Source organism: Glandiceps talaboti, chromosome 13 (genome assembly GCF_964340395.1).
Source record: "Glandiceps talaboti chromosome 13, keGlaTala1.1, whole genome shotgun sequence".
NCBI lineage: Eukaryota > Metazoa > Hemichordata > Enteropneusta > Spengelidae > Glandiceps > Glandiceps talaboti.
The window spans coordinates 9,162,715-9,183,420 of record NC_135561.1 but is presented as its reverse complement, the minus strand read 5'-3'; the positions used below and the strand labels follow the sequence as shown (position 1 = coordinate 9,183,420).

General features: G+C 36.6%; 2 protein-coding genes across 4 annotated transcripts in view; both read right to left on the bottom strand.

The window, feature by feature from the left end:
* Nucleotides 1–464: 464 nt before the first annotated feature.
* LOC144444175 (elongation factor 1-alpha) overlaps nucleotides 465–20,706 on the bottom strand; it is a 322,176-nt gene continuing 301,934 nt past the window's right edge. For 2 of the 3 annotated variants that reach the window (XM_078133587.1, XM_078133589.1), the window contains exons 2-7: nucleotides 6,062–6,259; nucleotides 5,485–5,664; nucleotides 3,251–3,547; nucleotides 2,907–3,057; nucleotides 2,126–2,382; nucleotides 465–1,223 (exon numbers count right to left, since the gene is read on the bottom strand). In XM_078133587.1, coding sequence (XP_077989713.1) covers nucleotides 864–1,223; nucleotides 2,126–2,382; nucleotides 2,907–3,057; nucleotides 3,251–3,547; nucleotides 5,485–5,664; nucleotides 6,062–6,205 — 1,389 coding nt within the window. In that variant the 5' untranslated portion in view covers nucleotides 6,206–6,259 and the 3' untranslated portion in view covers nucleotides 465–863. Of the gene's footprint in view, nucleotides 1,224–2,125; nucleotides 2,383–2,906; nucleotides 3,058–3,250; nucleotides 3,548–5,484; nucleotides 5,665–6,061; nucleotides 6,260–8,684; nucleotides 8,761–20,706 lie in introns of those variants that run through there. The other variant, XM_078133588.1, reaches the window with a different exon arrangement.
* On the bottom strand, nucleotides 16,365–19,291 carry LOC144444829 (small ribosomal subunit protein uS14m-like). Its single transcript, XM_078134374.1, has 3 exons — nucleotides 19,196–19,291; nucleotides 18,349–18,546; nucleotides 16,365–17,128 (listed from the first exon to the last, which is right to left on the bottom strand). Exons 1-3 carry the CDS (start codon nucleotides 19,265–19,267, stop codon nucleotides 16,946–16,948), a joined length of 453 nt encoding a protein of 150 aa, XP_077990500.1. The 5' UTR covers nucleotides 19,268–19,291; the 3' UTR covers nucleotides 16,365–16,945.

Below are 20,706 nucleotides of genomic sequence, written 5' to 3'. Positions count from 1 at the left end.
AAGTTTGGGTTGTGCTAATATAAAGGCTGTACACATGCATTCACAACACTGTTCTATCACACCCATCATGTGACCACACAGCATGACACTGAATTCTATTGGTTTCACAGTTAACTGAACACAACGAAACAGAGGTGACATTGATTAAAATTTGGTTGCACTTCTTTCAATCTCTCATCAATAAGATATGCATAATAGTAAATGTATGCACCCTGCTGAATTGTGGGGAAAGTACAGTTAACATTGGAAATCAAAGTGTAAAGCTCTGCACATTTATCCCACAACAGAACTCTTCCAAGCCAGATGTCGTCAAATTGTACAACTATATTACCGAAAATTATTTCTGGTTTCTGGAGCACAAAAAGTATATTTCCATTACATCACACAAGTCACTCACACATGGGAATCGGACCATCTACTGTAACTAATTCCTCACAAGAAACTCAAGTCTCTTCATGACAGGATAAATTTCAGGTTATGTTTTGCCATATTTATTTCTTACAAAGTAAATGACACGTAGCCAATTTGGTTCTCTTTTTTTCTTTCTACTTTCTGATTTTTTTCTCCTTGGTTTATTTCTGTTTTGTTGACATAAAACATAGATAATGTATATATTGTCCCAAGTGGCTTACATTGGTGACAGATAACACAAGTGACAGCTTTTTCCGACGAAAATGTTTCCAGTGTTGTTTACTGGTTAAAATCCAGGTAGCTAAAAAGAAGACGATAAACCTAACGTATGATTTGAAACTCTTTTTGCACATTTGTTTGTGAGCGCATTTCATTGTATTTGAGACATGTTTTTTCTTCTGCTTCTTTTCTTTGGTTGCAACACCAGAGACACTACAAGGTGAAAGCTGCCATCACTTCTTCTTGGTAGCCTTCTGAGCAGACTTGGTCATTTTACCACTACCACCTTCGGACTTTTCTACACTCTTGATGACTCCGACAGCAACAGTCTGCTTCATGTCACGAACAGCAAAACGACCCAGAGGTGGATACTCTGAAAAAGCTTCCACACACATTGGTTTGGAAGGTTTCATAACGACAATAGCAGCATCTCCACTTTTCACCATTTTGGGGCTATCTTCAAGTTTCTTGCCAGAACGACGGTCAATTTTCTCTTTCAGCTCGCTGAATTTGCAAGCAATATGAGCTGTGTGGCAATCCAAAACAGGACTGTAGCCAGCATGGATCTCACCAGGGTGGTTGAGCACGATCACCTAGAATTGAGGAAAAAGTAGTAAATACAATTTTTCAAAACTATTATAAAGATAATACAGCATATAAAAACATCCCACTTAATTTCGTTTTCTTTTTGTGCCACCATGTTTATCATATCCAAATCAAATGAAAAAGTTTAGTCTCAATTTTGATGGTCATATTTGGCGACTTTATTTGTAACATACCTGTGCTTGGCAAAGCCACTAAATTATCATCAAACTTCCACAATTTCACAACATTTGAGATGCCATCATATACTTGTAACAAAAAAGGGCTGTGACTCTGGCATCCACATGGCTTAACAATGCTGAACTTTTATGCAATACAACTATTTTTGTCTTTAAATTAAATCATTCAAGATCACAACATCACTTTATCAGTGATGGAGAATTAAAACTAGCTACTGCTGGTCACACACAAATTTCTCTTGCATTAACACTTGACCAATGGCACAAGAGATGCAATCTTTAACAGGGGCAAGGTTTTCAAGCCATTTGTTAACGTTAAGGGTACAGACTTGAATACCACATGCTCAGTGTGTATATTTTTGTTAACATCCTGCTAAGTACTGCAGCCATGTGTATATGAATCAATAGGGAACTTGCAAACCCTCCATGTTGAATCATGGGAAATGTGATAATAAATACTGATCAATTAGTATTGTAAACAATAATGTTGCATTGTTTTTAACCACAAATGATCAATTCATAGTTGCCCTGACCATTGTGGGAGGTTTATTTTATCGGTAGCTACTAATTAGGTACTACGATAACCACAGATAATTCCATAATCCTTTGTGTCTGAGCATGCTCAGTTTGGATTGCGAGTTCCCTATTAGTACTTCACAGTGTTGTAAACACGACTTTTTACACACTGCTATGACATAGTATCCATTACCAACCTGGGCTGTGAAGTTCTTGGTCTCCTTGGGGGGGTCGTTCTTGGAATCGCCAGCAACCATACCACGACGGATTTCTTTTACTGACACGTTCTTCACGTTGAAGCCAACATTGTCTCCTGGCAGAGCCTCAGGAAGAGCTTCGTGGTGCATTTCTACTGACTTGACTTCAGTGGTAATGTTGGCGGGAGAAATGGTCACAACTACACCTGGTTTTAGAATGCCGGTTTCCACACGTCCAACTGGGACAGTTCCAATACCTGAAGGAAGAACCAGATATGACATTACACTACATTATACCAAAGCTGGGCTTCAATATCAAAACATCCAGCCCTTTTCTAACAAATTTACCAAAAACACTGTCCACAAGCTTAATTGTCAACAACATTCAACTTGTAGTAGACATAACATCGTCATGGCATACAGAAGTTATTTTCACGAGTGATTCGGTTTATTCTGCCACGTATTTTCACGAGCGATAGCGAGTGAAAATACAGCAGAATAAACCAAATCACCCGTGAAAATAACTTCTGTATGCCCTACCGTCAATTGTGAGGCCATGGGGTTCTGTCATATAACTTCACCCGCACGCCTTTATGGCCGAGGCATGCCTCGTCTAGCTTACGCGAGTTGTTTTCATTCTAGTTCACTGTCACTCCAAATTAAGCGACAATATTAGTTATATGTTATCTGAAAAAAATCAAACTTTTATAGTGGGTCTGATTGTGATTAAAAAAGAAAGAGAAAAAAATGAAAATCAAAATGAATCCTAGAAGACACCTACCTCCTATTTTGTATACATCCTGTAATGGCAATCTTAAGGGTTTGTCAGTAGGTCGTTTTGGTGGAAGGATAGCATCTAGTGCATTGAACAAAGTCTTTCCAGTCGCATTACCTTCCTTACGTTCAATAGCCCATCCCTTGAACCATGTCATCTGTTGAGAAGAGCAGAGATTATTGAATGATTTGGCCACCTAAAAACCCACGTTCACTATAGTTAATTCAATTTTCCGCAACTTGTACTTTCTCAGATAACCCCCCCCCATCATGGTCGGAACTTGGACATCAAGTGATAACACAAATACAAAAATTAACCACAACAAAAATACAACAAATATAAAGACGTACCTTAGCTGAAGGTTCAAGCATGTTATCTCCATGCCATCCTGAGATAGGAACAAAAGCCACAGCCTTGGCATTGTAGCCAATCTTTTTGATGTACTGTGATACTTCCTTGGTGATTTCAGTGAATCGGGCTTCGCTGTATGGTGGTTCGGTGCTGTCCATTTTGTTGACACCAACAATCAGCTGTTTTACTCCCAAGGTGTAAGCTAGCAGAGCGTGTTCACGAGTTTGTCCATTCTTTGAAATACCAGCTTCAAATTCACCAGTACCAGCAGCAACAATGAGTACAGCACAGTCAGCCTGCAAACCAATGATCAATTTTTAAAATTAACTTAACTATACCCGTTGCCAGTAATATCAAAGAAAAATACCGCCAATGGCGTTGTAGCAGAACAATACAGTTTTTTTTAAATGTTTATCCATATGGTAGTCCATGCTAACAAGAAGTGTTCATTTGTTGAATGACTATCCAGTTGCCTATCCAACCATGTTGCTATCTGTTCCTATGGGCACCACGTGGTCATGTTGTTAGATATATTTGCATACATTTTTTAATGTTGTTGTTCACTTGTGTATGAATTCCTGATATTATCTTTGCAGATTATAGATTTTTAACCAAAAAGACATTTTTAGCCCTAATTTGCATATCACTGATGGAATCATCATGTCATGAACAAATCTTACTATACACTCCTTAAGAATCTTCCCACCAAATTTCGCACTAATCTGCCCAGTAGTTTCCGAGTTAAAGTTTTTTTGACCAAAAATCACATTTTTTTACCCAAATCACACACCTGTGATGCGATCATTTTGATTTGAACAATTTCCCAACAAGACACCCAAGGTAATGGACCCACCAAATATCATGGCAATCAGTTCAGCGGTTTTTGACTTTAAGTTGTTTACACACACACACACACACACACACACACACACACACACACACACACACACATCCACACACAGACGCCGGGCGATCTCTATAGCACTACAGTTGTGCTAAAAAATCAAGGGGAAGTAATGCCAAGTTTGAACGTTTTGACTCGTATTTCAAACAGCAGAATTAATGATGTAAACAATCTTTGTCATGACGTAGAACAACAAGGATACCAGTTCCATATTTTTGGCTAATGCATGGTATACATTTTCTTGCATGTTCCCAAGAAATCTCAAAACCCAAATTAGGCACTGACAGTAGTTTAAAATGGCAGCACTGATAGGGACCCATGACTGAAAATAAAACTTCGTAAAGCACACTTGCAACATTACCACTTCTACTAAATATAAAGTTACAAATAGGACAGATAACACGATGTCAATGACTATGATAGGAAAGGGGAGTTGGAATGCCATCTCCACCAGGGTCAGCCTATGACCAACCAATCTACACATTGGAGTTGCCAACCAAGAATGTAGTTTCTCAGTACTATGTACTGTAACCTAGATTATTTTCACCAGTACTAGTAAATGTTACTATTTCATGGTCTACACCTACTTCTTGGGCTACTTTTCACTAATTACCAGACTGGTACATTGTGTTAATATACACCAAGGCTTTCAGTCATCACTACTTATTTACATTTTGGGCATTTTCCAGGTAAGTGGAAAAAAAACCAGCCTCTAGCAAATATGTCCAGATTTTCAGTATCTTGATACTTTTAAGTAGAACAACAATGTAAACCATCAACTATTGCTACCATTGTGATAGCAAAAATGTGAAACGATGTATTTCACTGCACAGAATTTGGCAAAATATGATCTCCGTTACAGAAAATGAAATGAAAATGAATCTTTGGTTTAGCACAAGCCATCAATCAGATGTCTAGGGTTATCCCAAATCCTTTCACAGCCATTATCTTTTTTCACGGACTTGACCGGAACAGGATTTTAACCTTTACTTAACGGCCTGTCAGCCTAGTAGCTACCAATAACCCAAGAGGTATTCAACATATCCCCCCCCCCCCCCCCCCATCCCAATTGCTTCCATGCATAACATGGCTAACGAGTTTCTTAGAATAGTCCGGGCTTGAAACTAGTAGTACAAAAGAATGCTAAATATCACACATCTGGATCACCGAATTTTTAGTCTGTGGTAGCCTTACTAATGGAAATCAATAGGTAATTGTGGCTGAAACAGTTCACTTTGCTAAATCTTAGTACCAGCATAGAAATTAAATTCACACCGAGATGACACGGCACATACTTGCACAGATTTCACTAAAAAGTTATAAACTTACTTGAGATGTGCCAGTGATCATGTTTTTGATGAAATCACGATGGCCTGGGGCATCAATGACGGTGACGTAGTACTTTTCAGTTTCAAACTTCCACAAAGCAATATCAATGGTGATACCACGCTCTCTCTCAGCTTTAAGCTTGTCCAACACCCAGGCATATTTGAAAGATCCTTTTCCCATCTGTCGAGATGAAAAATAAACTTTTAAAACTTTGCTCATCCACATATTGTAATTGTGTTTATTGTTGAATATGAAAAGTTGACAATTTCAGCTTAACACTTGAAAAAGACATTCTTCTCGCCTGATCTTTGGAACAACTACGTCATTGTCAATTTGTTGTCTGGACTTCATTGGAACTCCAATGTAACATATAACATAACTAAAGCTATATTATCATGTACAGGTGCACTTCACAAGACAATTGGTTGTGAAATACTCAGAACACTTCAAACTAGATAAGAAAAAAAAATTCTACCTAGTATGCTCCAGGCAGTTTATAAGACACTTGGTTGTGCAAAATGTTAGATTACTCAGAAAAGAAAACTGATGCTCGTACAGTAATGCATTTACAACTTACTTCTTGGGCTTCCTTTTCGAATTTCTCTATGGCTCTTTTGTCGATACCACCACACTTGTAAATGAGATGGCCAGTTGATGTAGACTTGCCAGAGTCTACATGACCGATGACTACGATGTTTATGTGGACTTTTTCCTTTGCCATTTTGCTTGGATTGAACAAGGGTCACAAGTGATGTTCTGTAAAAGCTGACTTGACTGCAACAGGAAAAGAAAATTCAAAAAAATCCAGTCAGTACTGTTGGCCAAGAAGTAGAAATACAATTAGAAGTGTGATTTTTGTGGGATTACTCCTTTTTCAATTAATCTTTAACAGAAAAGTGAAAATTTGGCAAAACTTGTATATGCTTCCAAACCATTTACCATAATTTAATGGGGGGGGGGGGTGGTGCTGGGCTGTAAGATTCACGGAAAATACACATTTTACCTAGTTACTGCCCTGAATAAATTCAATGAACATAATGACCATTCAGAGAACGCAGAATTAGACAATCTCTTCGCACTTGCGTGAACAGGTTTCAAAATTTGCAGTTCCTATATGCTGGGACAGTGTTATATAACTAACAACATATTCAATTTTCTTGAATCTAATTTTTTTACATTCAAATATTTTACTTTTAAGTGTTTCATGAAATCACTTTCCTTGGTCTAATTTTCCATCCCTTTTCTTTATTCAGAAGATATGTTTTTCAATTTACAATAGGGGGAATAAAAGGAGTTGGACCTTATTAGCAGGACAATTGCCTTTTTACCTTTACTACAAAGGCAATTGGCTTGGTCTTGAAATGCTTTGTTTTCTCAACAAATTGTTACAATTTAAACAGAATTGTGAAAACCCAACAAGCTATGATAATTTACTTAAAAGTACACCAAGCTATGAATATCTTACACTGAATTGTAATTGTGACCATGATCATGGGAAATCTTTACTGCCAAGTGCATACATGCATCACAGATAACTTCTTTCTTTTTCTGAAATAACAGCTGCTTCAGTCTCACCTCCCTAACAAGTCACCTTCCCAGGTCATGGGTCATCAGCAAGTGAAGACAATTAACAATGGGCAAGTTACTTTTAAAATGGACCCCCCCCCCCCCCCCCCCATTAACCCAAACTTCATGCAAATGAACCAAATTCAACATGGTAGACCCAACTTTTATTACTAACACACAACTTGCAAGGCTGTACCAGATTTTAATTCTTTACCTTGAGAACACATCTCATTATTGTGAGCTGTTGAAAATCACCTAGAGACTAGAGTACAATTTATGGCCCCTCGCATTTTTATTTTATACATGGGTTCATTTTAGAGGCAGTTGATTTGACACTACAAGTTGCTGGTTTTCTAGCCCTGTGTTAAATATTGAGATCAATGGCGAGTTCCTTTGTGAGTCATCTCTTGTGGGCAAAATGAAAGGAGGTAGTTTGTCATTCAATTCACTTCCTGTTACCCTCTGGAACTGTTAATCATTTTCACCAATATCCAAAAAGACCACAAAACTGCTCATGTGCCTTAACACCGCTTCCTTATCATACAAATCTTCATACTTTTACAACTAGTTCTCACTCCGTACAATATTTCACAAACTTTATCTTTTATGAATGTTAGTACTTGTGTTAAAAAAAAGGATTTCAATAAAATAACGACTGAATTGGGTTACACTTTAGTTTAAGAAAGATATTAAGATTTCAAGTAATCTGGACAATAATAACTTAGTGTTGAAAACCTTTGTTTGGCCCCAAAATGTCCAATGAATATCAAATCGCCTGCTTCTGCCTCAGTCGCGTTAGGGTAACACGTGGCGTCTTCAAAGTGAAACGCCATAGTTGTTTCGCCGGCATTTCTACTAGTACGTATATTACACGTATGACGATAGAAACTCGATAAGATAAGTCTACAGCCTATTGCCTTAAAAAAAACACCCTGAATAATTCATATGTGTAATTCCTCGTGTAAAATAAGTACGTATGTTTCGAAGCGACTTTCACTAGCTTCTCGTAACGATGATTACTGTCGTACTATCCCCGAACGCGTCAAAATTGAAAGCCGAGATCAGTTTTTGACTTTTTACAAATACCGGTTGAACTGATGTACTTTATCACTGCCTACGTGTCGGTTTAACTTCGTTGTGAAATCTTTGCCCACCAAAGTGTTGTGCAATACCGGTCTAACAAATGCCCTTGGTAACTGACTAAACCGATCGGGGCAAGTTTCAACAGTATGGCCACTTCGAGTATGAATGGGTGGATACGTAGTCGGCTTTCCCCCATGAACAATTTCCGCAATACATGTTAAAATTATTCAACATAATGAACATACTAAGCGGTAAACTAACAACATTCGGCTAGTAGAAAATGGTCAAATCGTGTCTTCTATAGGCAAATGCCTGAAATACTTCTAAGGGCGTCCGCATGCCATTAGGTGACACAGCGCATTTTCCGCTTTCATCCTCGCCAGTTTAAAAGCTTAAATTATGTCTATCACGGCGAAAATTCGCAACAAATTTTAGTTGGCCATCATCTCTATACAATATTTTATCACTACAATACGAATTAAAACTGTATAGTGCTTACAAATAATTAGATGAACCCGATTTCAAATGACTGTAACATTCGCCATACTTACCACCTTTCCGCCACGAGTAAGAAGAGACTGGTTGTTTGTACGTCACGTGGTATATATACTTCTGCTAGAGGGGTCTGAACAATGACGTCAGGTCCGAATCCAAAGAACCCCTAGCCTAGTTGCGCAATGTCCTGATATTTTAAAACTAGAATCAAATGTGGCATTTGACTCTTATCCGTGAAAACCAGATACTTATACAAATCGTAAATTAATTTTTAAAAAATAAAAAAGTTGACGTAAGTGATATTTTGATCTTTGAATTTGTGGACCTATGCAATACGTAATACATGACTTAGGCTATATTAAATCCCAGGGCAAGTAAAAAATTAACTGCCGTACCGTAACTCTAGCGGTTCCGCTTCGTCTCAGCCCTCTGTTTGTTTGTTTGTTTTTGTTTGTTTGGTTTTTTTGCAAACCACGAAAGAAAATAACAAGTCAAACGAAAAATGTTTAGTAACCCAAAATATAAAAAAAAAGAATTTACAAAAGTAAAAAGTAAATAAACACATACAGTCCGAATGAATGAATGAATGAATGAATGAATAATAAATAAATAAATAAATAAATAAATAAATAAATAAATAAATAAATATACTTGATGTGTCTGAAGAACATACGTTGAACATGGGTATACATAATTATTTTTTTCGTCAAAAATCCCTGTATGTAAGTAATGTGGTTATCCATTACTCTACGGCATTATACAATGTCTAGCCATTATGTATTGAAATGGACAAGTACTTGAATACCTTCCTTTCATTATTAAATACACTTTCTTTATTACATAAACCATAGGCAGTCTATGCATAAACATACGTGGTAAACAGCTGTTAAAATAATTACCATGATATATATAATTAACGTGCAAAACATATTCATATACAACAAACATGACAATCCACTCTGAGATCTTGCAAACCATATGCAATTACTCTATGGCGTGATACAATGTCGAGACATTAGGTATTAAAATGGTGACAAGTACTTGAATACATTCGTCCTTTTGTTATCAAATACAGTCATTGGTACATAAACATGAGTACCTGGTCAACAATATAATTAATTAACATGATAATATAATTAACATGCGAAACATATTTTTGATATTTTATATTTCGTAAGAAATGACCTCCGACATTTTCAAGGGAACACCTCAAACAAGCAGACATCATGTGGTGATGCTACATCTCCGGTCCCAAATTAAAATTGAAGATTAAGTCCTGCTGACTAAGTGTGCCTATAACATAGATCTATCGCTTCCCGGCGTCCCACTGGTCTGAAGTCATTTCCTCTGTTTTTTTTAAGTTAGACTCTAAACTGTGACTGATTTGACCAGGTATGTTCTCAACTAGAAAACTTTGGCTTTTTTTCGCAAATAACAGAAAACAAGATACAAGTTCATGGAATTGATGAAGAGGGATAAAGAAAAGGGTAGTTTATACCTCAGATAGGATATCATTTATGTATTTAAACAACTGAAATCCGGGGGTTTTGGGTGGAGATGCTGGTCCAAGTTTTGGCTAGTTAGGGCACAGGGAGCCAAGGAACAATATTACAAACAAACAAATGAACCAAAAAATAATCAAATAAACAAATATACATGAGTTAAATGTCATTTGATATTCGTGGATAACGTGACTGTATCTACTGGCCTGTATACTCTTGAAATAATATACTACATGTATATGTTTCTAAATATACTCATCATATGGTCATAGACATGATGACATACTGTAGTATTTTTTTTATTCTAATCCTGTCATATAAATTATAGGGCGTAGATTTTTTTTTTAAAGTTCACAAGATTGAAGAACGGGGTTGGTCGGGTCACGAGAAATAAGGCTGTTCTTTCATATGACTAGACACGCTATATGTTATATAATGTAAAGCAACATCGTCGATACTTACACCTAAAATATGTTTGGTTCCGGTTTATACCTGCCCACCCACCCCCCCTAGATTTTCACGCCGACCCTAAACTTTTTTTTTTTCGTATTCGAGAAAAAGTGATAAAATCATAAAAACTGTGACGTTTCGCAAGAAATGGTGGATGTGGAAACGGGCATCATCTTAAAAAGACGATATAAAACTGTTCTTCAAATGGCTGTACATCTGATGAGAAGAAACGAAATAACACAGAGACCATATGGAAATCTACAGATACATAACTATCTGAACTAGACACTCACATATGAATATATATATATGTATAACTCGGTGAGTATCAATCTGCTAAGACAGTGCTCTATACCGCAGTGGCAGAGCGTAATATAGTTTTGGTAGTTCTGGAACACTTTCTTGGTACGTTGTAACTCGGAGTTTCACGCATAGTGCGATCATCAGACAACTGATGATATATATATATACAAAATAAAAAATCCACCTACCCCACCAGTGCATGAATGATAAAAGTCAACATCTTTGATAGTAGCTGTGCAATAATTGCCACGTTTTGTTGTTTCTGAGATTATTATCATTCCTGGGATTGTACTCAAAGTCTGGTTCCAATCCACGGAATGTTAAAAAACTCAGAAATAAAAAAACCCAATGCTACATGCAGCTTTGTTAGTTGGCAAATAATTGCCATTGTCATTTCTATACATTGTACTTGCATTCTTGACATATCATATGTGAATATATTTACATAATCACAATTTAGTTGTATTCTATTTGACCTATTGGTATTCTGTTACGATATAAACTTGTGTGGAGGAGATCCTCATTGGTCGATAAAAAACATTTTTGTGTTCGATTATTATACCATGGAGGTCGAAGCTTTATTTGTACATTCCAAACTATCGCCCATGTATGTATCCCACAGCATCACCCATATGGAAAACAACGGAAAACTTAAATATCTTGACGAGACACTCACATGTGAAAAAAAAATATAAATTTAATTATTTTTAATAAAATTAATTAAAAAATCTACATACCCTACCCTACCTATTCTTAAACTGAGCGTCATCGCAACTTCACAGTTTTTTGTGTGTAAGGCCGTAGCAAGAAATTAACAACTGTCGTGTTGAAATGGAACATAATATATACAGATTTGGTCAAATGTATGTGGATATACTTGTCCCCGACAAGTCAAACGACACACAAACAAAACAAACAAACAAACAAACAAACAAACAAACAAACGCACACACACACACATACATACATACATACATACATACACACACACACACACACACATACATACATACATACATACATACATACATACATACATACATACATACATACATACAGGGCATACATACATACATACATACATACATACATACATACATACATACATACATACATACATACATACATACATACATACATACACACATACATACATACACACATACACACATACACACATACACACACACACACATACATACATACATACATACATACATACATACATACATACATACATACATACATACACACACACACACATACATACATACATACATACATACACACAGACACACATACATACATACACACACATGCATACATACATACATACATACATACACACACACACACATACATACATACATACATACATACATACATACATACATACATACATACATACATACATACATACATACATACATACATACATACATACATACATACATACATACATACATACATACATACATACATACATACATACATACACACACACACACATACAAAACTTTTTATTCTTGAAAATGAATTAACCTTACGATAAAAGACGTGCATGATTGATGTGGCTTATTTCAAAGAAAGTAAAAATGAATGAACCTCATATCAAAAGTAGGGAAAGTTGGAGTTAAAAAATTTAATCTCCCACCCCTGGAGATTTTTTAAAAATTTGACTAACATATCGAGGTGACAACAATACCCTCTCCCGATCAATAGTGGAATCTGAATTTAGAAAACTAAAATACTATTCTCAAAGTATAATATTGAATGCCAAAATATATTACAGTATTCAAGGTACTAAGTCAGGTCAGTAATCTCAGTAGTAAATTTGATTTAATGGTAGAGTTTTGTTTGTTTTCGGCATTTGCCAACGGTTAGGGAGCCTTCAGTATTTACAGGGGGAGGGCCAGAGGAAATCACACATGGTCTGTTAAGAAAAACATGAACCCCCCCCCCCCGTTCTCCATTCGTAAAAAGTAATCCTCCCCTTGTCCCATTGTGTAAAACCTGACCCTCCCCATGACATATTGATTACTGAACGTTAATCAATATTCCCATTATATATATATATACAAATTAAATGATTTTGACTCTGTATTAGAAAGCAATATTTGTACATATACTACCATTGCAGGTGTTATATAGAAACGCCTGTGTTCAGAATGAAAAAAAGTCTACTTCTTATCACTATCAAACTGACAAATATTGATACAAAAACAACACCAGGCCCCTCTGATGTAGGTTCATGCACATACATGTACTTGTCTGTGGTTCGCACGACTCTTTAAATTTATTAGTTTGTCTGTGTCTGTGAAAGTTTGTCATGTTGTAAGATAACATTCGACTGTAAGCTTATATAATGCAACGTAATAGTCTGTCAGGTCCTAAAAAATATATGTTGAGTTTTGGGCGAAAAATCGCCAACACACATGACAATATACAACAAAACATATACACGGCATTCAAGTCTGCAATGAATACTTACAACATAAGTGATCGTGGAGTTTGTATTTTAGCTACTCCGCTTGTGTACGATCCTTTTCAAAATCTCTTGAACGGATTTTGAAATCGAAACGACAGAAGTCATTTGAGTATTTCAGAAGAACTGGATCAATGCCACTCTAATAGATAGAAAGGCAACCGTACACGTCGTCTGTCAACTGTTGGTTCTGACAGGATACTAGTCCTGCTTGCAGGTGCACGCGTTAGACTATGTGCTAAAACTTTTCGTTTGACCATATCATTTTATGTAAGGAGGTCTATGTAATGAACGAGCCGACTACCAATTTATTAATTAATGTTTAGCTTTTTACATAGAGTGACTTTAATATTGAACCAAGGCTATTCGGACATCAAATATGATTTTCTTACTGCTACCCGGGACTGCTACTCCACACTTTATCATGTAGGTATACCTTCAAACCAATCGGGGATCTGACACGTAGGTCATATTAAATATGCAATCAGCCGACTTTTCTGTAATACGGTAATGATGAAACTTAAAAGTAGCGGTCGTCTATTTCAATATGGCAAAAGCCTAAATAAAGACTTTCGGTCGTCAACAAATTACCAGAATTGAAAGTCTGTGGATGTGACAAACAACTGGTCAGGAGTACATTGGTAGTTTTTTAAGGTAGTGGAGAAAATGTCCATGTCACTACAGGAAAGAGAGTGTGGACAACATTTTGTGAAATTGGTGAATTCATATGCCATTGATGGATGGTCTATATTAAAGCATATTAACAATAGAATTCGACTTTTAGTGCAAAATTCAAAATTAATCTATGAGCTTACAATTGAATTTTGTGTTACAACATGACTAACTTTCACAGACAAACTGATAAGAGAGTCACGTGAACCTAGGGGACCCGGTGTTGATTTTTCTATCAGTTTTTGTCAGTTTGGTAGTGATAAGAAGTAGACTTTCTTTCGGCACCCTCAAAGACAGTTTTCATTGTACACCACTGATAAAACGACGTTCTGATCACAGGCGTTTCTATATAACTCCTGCAATGGTTGTACAATAACAAACATTAAAAAACTGGCTTGTGACCTTTTTCTTATAATCATACACAATCTCGCTAGTATCTAAAACGTGCTTTCAATGTTGTGCACACTCTGGTCACTTATAACAGTTCCCTGGTATCATCATCATCATCATCATCATCATCATCATCATCATCATCATCATCATCATCATCATCATCATCATCATCATCATCATATTTTAACAACAACATTCACGGACAGTGTGAGTGATAAGGTGAGATGGTACACTCAACAAAATGCATCGTTTTATTAAACAATATGTAAACACACAAAACAAATTGATAATAATTGAATATTCAATTTGGTCACAAAACTACGGATTGTAAAATGTGACCCTCCCCAAATATTGTAATGTAAAATATGACCCTCCCCTAAGAACAGGTTTGTAAAAGTGACCCACGCACCGATTCCTCGGCGCCACCTGTAAATACTGAAGGCTCCCTTAATAGTATAAACATTTGGTTCCTACCACGTGCACAATATAGACGGCAGCGCAAGGTACACGTGTACCTAGCCTGGGAATTTGACATTTGCAGCTTCTTCCCGCACTTTCTCATACCCTGGAAGCATATTATTTTCTTCACGTGTTGGCGTGCGACAATTTTTCTCTCGAAAATCGTCCACCCCCTCCCTAGATATCAAATGGTGTACCCCTGAATTATATTGTATAGTTTTGTTATTTTGTAGATTTTCACATAGATCACTATATTTCGTGTTTTTTTGTGTTGTTGTGTGTATTTTTGAGACCATGTATATTTCAAACGTAGTTCTGTGTCGAACGAAATCTACTATACTATGTGACACACCGCTACACTATTGCATCATCCAGAAACGACCGGAAGTGTATCGCTAGCTAACAATGGCTGTATATCGTCCGCAGTGTGACCCCGGAGAGGACGACAGATCTCACGTTCGAGGATTTTGTATCAAATTTAATTTTTTTGTGGCATTTTGCCGAATTTGACCTAACTTGGCCAACAGATAACAGATAACTGATGTGATACAGAAATATGACAAATCATACGAACCATTTATGACAGATAGGCTTGTTCCCCTAAATGACCTTATTATTAAGTATAGATTTAGCATCGGACTTGGATTCAAGTTTTCGAATTCAAATGCAGTTGGAAATCGCTCTGAACGAGTATGCATGCATTATACCTCTGGATATTTCACATTTATAGCAGACATAACTTCTCGTCACAGATGCTGTCAAATCGATGTTTTTATTGTGTTCTACCTTTGTAAGAATTACTATTTATCTATAAAGATATTATTTTCACAAGAGCAAATCTGTCAACCCAGTCATATATCACTGCAGGTCTAGACACAGGAGTCATGAACCGTGTTACAAACAAACACACACACACACACACACACACACATACATAAATAGGCATGGATAAATGAAGTTGTACGAAAAACAAGTTTTGAGCAAAGCCACGACCATACTAAGCACCAGTCAGCATCTCCTTCTCTGGGAATTCGAAATTTTACCATCCCATCGGCACTAATAGATTGCCAAAGACAATATATAACAGCTAAACATTCATTCATTCCTACATCAATTTCCTTACTGAACTGTGTCTGGAATGATTAGTAACTTATTGTTTCATTGCTATAGTGTATTTGCCTTTGTTTTAATTTGTGATTGTCTCTTGATTTTTAAACAGTATTTATTGTATGCATATTATATTAGTGTATATTGTGAACTTGTTTTAATACTTCTACAATCGTACAAAAATTGCCCATTTTGGGATAATAAAGATGTATTGTATTGTATTGTATTGTATTGTATTGTGTTGTATTGTACTGTAATGTATTGTATTGTATTGTATTGTATTGTATTGTACTGTACTGTAAGTGTTACATGGCATGATATGGAAATTAACACATATGATATTTAAATTACTAGTTCAATGCTTTATTACATTTTATGACATGTAAAATATTGTACTCCTTACAACACACAAACTATGTATAAATCAGTACAACAGTACACAAATACAAGAGGTCAAGTCAAGATCACATCTCTTTGCACAAAATGTCCAGGCTGCTGAAAAGTGAACTGACTGAGTGTAAAACCAGACTGCTCAAATGAATGAAAAGGTCTACAATAACTGGTAGAATTTTGAAGTACAGCAATGAATCTTATCAGGGCTTGTAATTTACTTGTTTGTTTGATAGTCTTCGTGGGGTATCACTTTCTAAAACTGGTAGCCCAAGGATGGATGGTGATCAGTAGTCCCATATAATTCCTGAACTGAAAACTGAGGAATACATCAGAAATATTTGTCTTATTAAAAATTGTTCATGTTCCTACATTTTCAGTTTTATAAATAGTCAACTGTCATCCCGGCAAGCTATCAGATAGAAACCACGGTAGTCTGTGGACATGTGACTAACACTGATGTTAAGCCCTGCATATCAATGATGTGTTTCTGTGACTCGGTACCTTCGTATCATCACCTCCAAGACAACCAATAATGTCAATACACACACTGTGTTTACCAAATTGCTCTAGTAACACCAGACATCAAATTGGCATCAGCTAAAATACGAAACTGTATACGACTGAGACGCCATTTATGGACTACACCTCGTGGTCTTGACGTAATGGCACAGCGCCTTCTCAGTCTAACAGTGCTACTATCTCTTGGGAGGGCATGTATTTCCTTATCAGCAAACACCTGTGTAAACAAATCAATAACAAAACTGTTTAAATAGGTTTATTATTTGTTACGACCATATATGGTATGCATCCATATATGGCATGTATGTTTAAATTTCAAATTTAGGATGAATATATGACCATGTATGGTATGAATGACATCATATGACCATATATGGTACGAATAACCATCTATTGCAAACTTACACATACATGTATGGCATTTATGATTTGGAAATAAATGCAAAAAAAAAAAAAGATGAAAATATATAGAAATCGTCAACGGAGGGAAGAATACTAAGTTACCTAGGTGACAATGTGAATTACTGAAACAAGATATGAGATATGAAATCATGTGATATGACAATGAATGGCTTTGTCAATACATTATTAGGACACATTTATTTAGCGTTTTCCACAATGGAGGTTGTGACCTTAGAGCTGTACAATTATTACCCCTGGCACAGCCATTATCGGCCCAATGACGCAATAACTGTCTCAACTCCATGGAAGCATACAATTATTACCCAGGCACAGCCCTTATCAGCCCAATGATGTAATAACTATCTCAACTTCATGGAAGCATACAATTATTACCCCTGGCACAGCCCTTATCGGCCCAATGACGTAATAACTATCTCAACTCCATGGAAGCATACAATTATTACCCCTGGCACAGCCATTATCGGCCCAATGACGCAATAACTGTCTCAACTCCATGGAAGCATACAATCATTACCCCTGGCACAGCCCTTATTGTGCCAATGAGTCAATAACTATCTCAACTCCATGGAAGCATACAATTATTACTCTGGCGCAGCCCTTATCAGTCCAATGAGTCAATAACTATCTCAATTCCATGGAAGCATACAATTATTACCCCCAGTCACAGCCGTTATTGTCCTAATGAGTCAATAACTATCTCAACTCCATGGGAGCAATAAAATCCATTGCAGCCCAAATGTAAGCTCTTCGGATTAGACATTCAGGTCCTATCAGGTCCCTATTTCTACAACTGGGTTAACTGGGGCACAATTATGGTTCAAAGCTTGTCCAGGGACTTGAGCATTCTGAAATAAATGGCAGCTGTGAGGCTTAAAGCAGTAACTTGCAGAATTCAGGCTGGCCACACTAAACATTCGACCACAACGATGGCATAAAACTAGCAATGTTGCTGTAAAACAGAACTGTTTACTTACTAGAATATTCAAAAACTCAAAATCTGACAGCCTGACTTACTTGAAGTTCCCTTGGTAAAATATTATTTTTCCTGAGTGAGTTTATCCGGAGTCTTTGTACTGCATACTGCTTGACAAGACGTCTTCGTTTAACATCTCTCAACATACGCCAATCTGCATAATATGTTCTACTGGGTACTGCTGTCGCAATAGGTGATGGTGTTGAAGTGCCAATCCGCCAAAGGTTACTGCAACATACCTAATTCAATGATGTGAGGATCGAGTATTACTACAACATAACTGAAACTGATGTGAGTTGGAAGATAATAACATACCTGTGTACCCAATGTGAGGAGAAAGGTACATAAAAATGCAGGCAGGACTGGGGGGGGGGGGGGGGGGGGGGGCAAATTGGAATTCTTTTTCCAAATATGGACCAAGCCACAGGTACTCGAATCAATGTGTAGAAAAAAAAATGTATTGTATATAAATAAGTCTTATTTATATACATATTTATTTTAAAAATCATACATATTGATTCAAGTACCTGTGGACCAAGCGCTTGAATTGTATATAGACTTTACTAAGAAATTTATAACTTATCATCATTGGGTATAAGTGACTCATTTGGCTCATCGGACTCGCAACCTTACGTTACAACAATAAATAATATTGGGAGTGTCACTGTGCTATGTCATGACATTGACAAGCATGACGAAGTCGGGGATGGCTGACACAGTGACTGCAACAGAAAGCATGGTCCTTGGTAGCTCTGGATTTTCGACACGTCCTCTCCCTTGTGTGTCCATGTTCCAGGCAAGGTATTGTTATGTAACAATTTACGTATACTTTCTATAATGTGAAGAGGTTCTTTACTCAATTGGAATATTCAGATTTGCTCTACTTACCTGTTTTAAGACTTTGCACGAAGATGAAACCTGTCCCACGACCGAACTAAAGAGAGCTCTGGCGGCCGCCATGTTTGGACTTTAGGGTTTCCATACTATACCGTTAGTGGCGCTAGACTCGAGGCTCGATCGCACATGTTGCACCTCGAAAGAATTCTTTTAGTGGTCTTAACGCTGAACGAACGTACAAAGACGTTGGAGAAAGATCTCTCACCAACATCAAAGATTATGAAGTAACCCGCTTATAAAGACAAGAATCTGCTCAAGCTGATAGAAGTGTTACAAAATTGAAAAGACGGGTTATAATCTTATGTCTATACACAAGTTTCTTACTTGCTGGTGTGCTTTTTAATGATACACTTCGTTTAAATCCCAGTTTCAATTTTTTTCAACCTATCTTCTTTTCCATTAATTTGGCCTATTCCATACCCTAAGACACAGTCTGATACATTCTCATATAAAATGTTAACCATTACATGGTTTCCATCTGTTGATAAAAATTTCAGAGTTTGGAAAAAAAATCAATTTGAGTTCACAATTCCTTTTATATTAACAATAATAGGGACAACTCCAGTAAGTATTTCGAAATCAATACTATTCAATTAAATCATGACCTGTATTCTTCTTGTATTTCATTCAACCAAAATTCCTCTATCTTAAATCTCGAGAAACAAACAAAAGTACATGTTAGCCTACATATACGATGTTTGGTACACCTCAGTTAAAAACAGAGATTGCGTACGTATAAGTTGTGAAGAGAAGTATCTCATCTGGAGGAAAGAAAAGTGTTATTATTTATATTGATTTCCGTGGGAATTAATGCAAAAGACCCAACACCTGTAATACCAACCAACAAACAAACCTTTATTTACACAATCAGAGTGTACGGCAGAGATTTGAAATACAACATACGTGTACATCACTATTCATCTACTGTACAAACCTACTATGGAGACTACAGCATGCAGTGCAGTCTTTGATCACATGTGCACAGTCTAGTCAAGGGTAATATTGCCAAACGAAATCACGTTTTTGTTTGTTTGTTTGTGACTACATGGGGTTGAAAGTGTGCAATTGTGAACAATTGTCTGTATTAATAGCTTGATAGTGTGAGTTATCTAACTGTTCTCTCCTCAAAACTGACACTACCCACCCATTTGTTTGTATTTATCTGTCTCAAAAATAAACAATCTCCATGAACTAACAAATGTTGGCAAATAGAGTCTTCAGTATAAATACAGGGGGGGGGGGGCAAGGATGGGGGGGGGGGGTATTTTTACTTGTCAATTCTTAGGGAAGGGCCATATTTTAAAAAAATGGAATTAGGAGAGGGCCACATTTTATGCAACAGCCTGGGCTTGACTCCACGTACCCACAGCAATAATTGAAGGCTGAAGAGTTTGGCCTGGATCTATACTACACTGCCTTACAGTTCAGCACTATAACATTTATTGTAATAGTTGATATGGCTGTACACTTTTTAATGTAACCACAGATATTTTCTAATAACA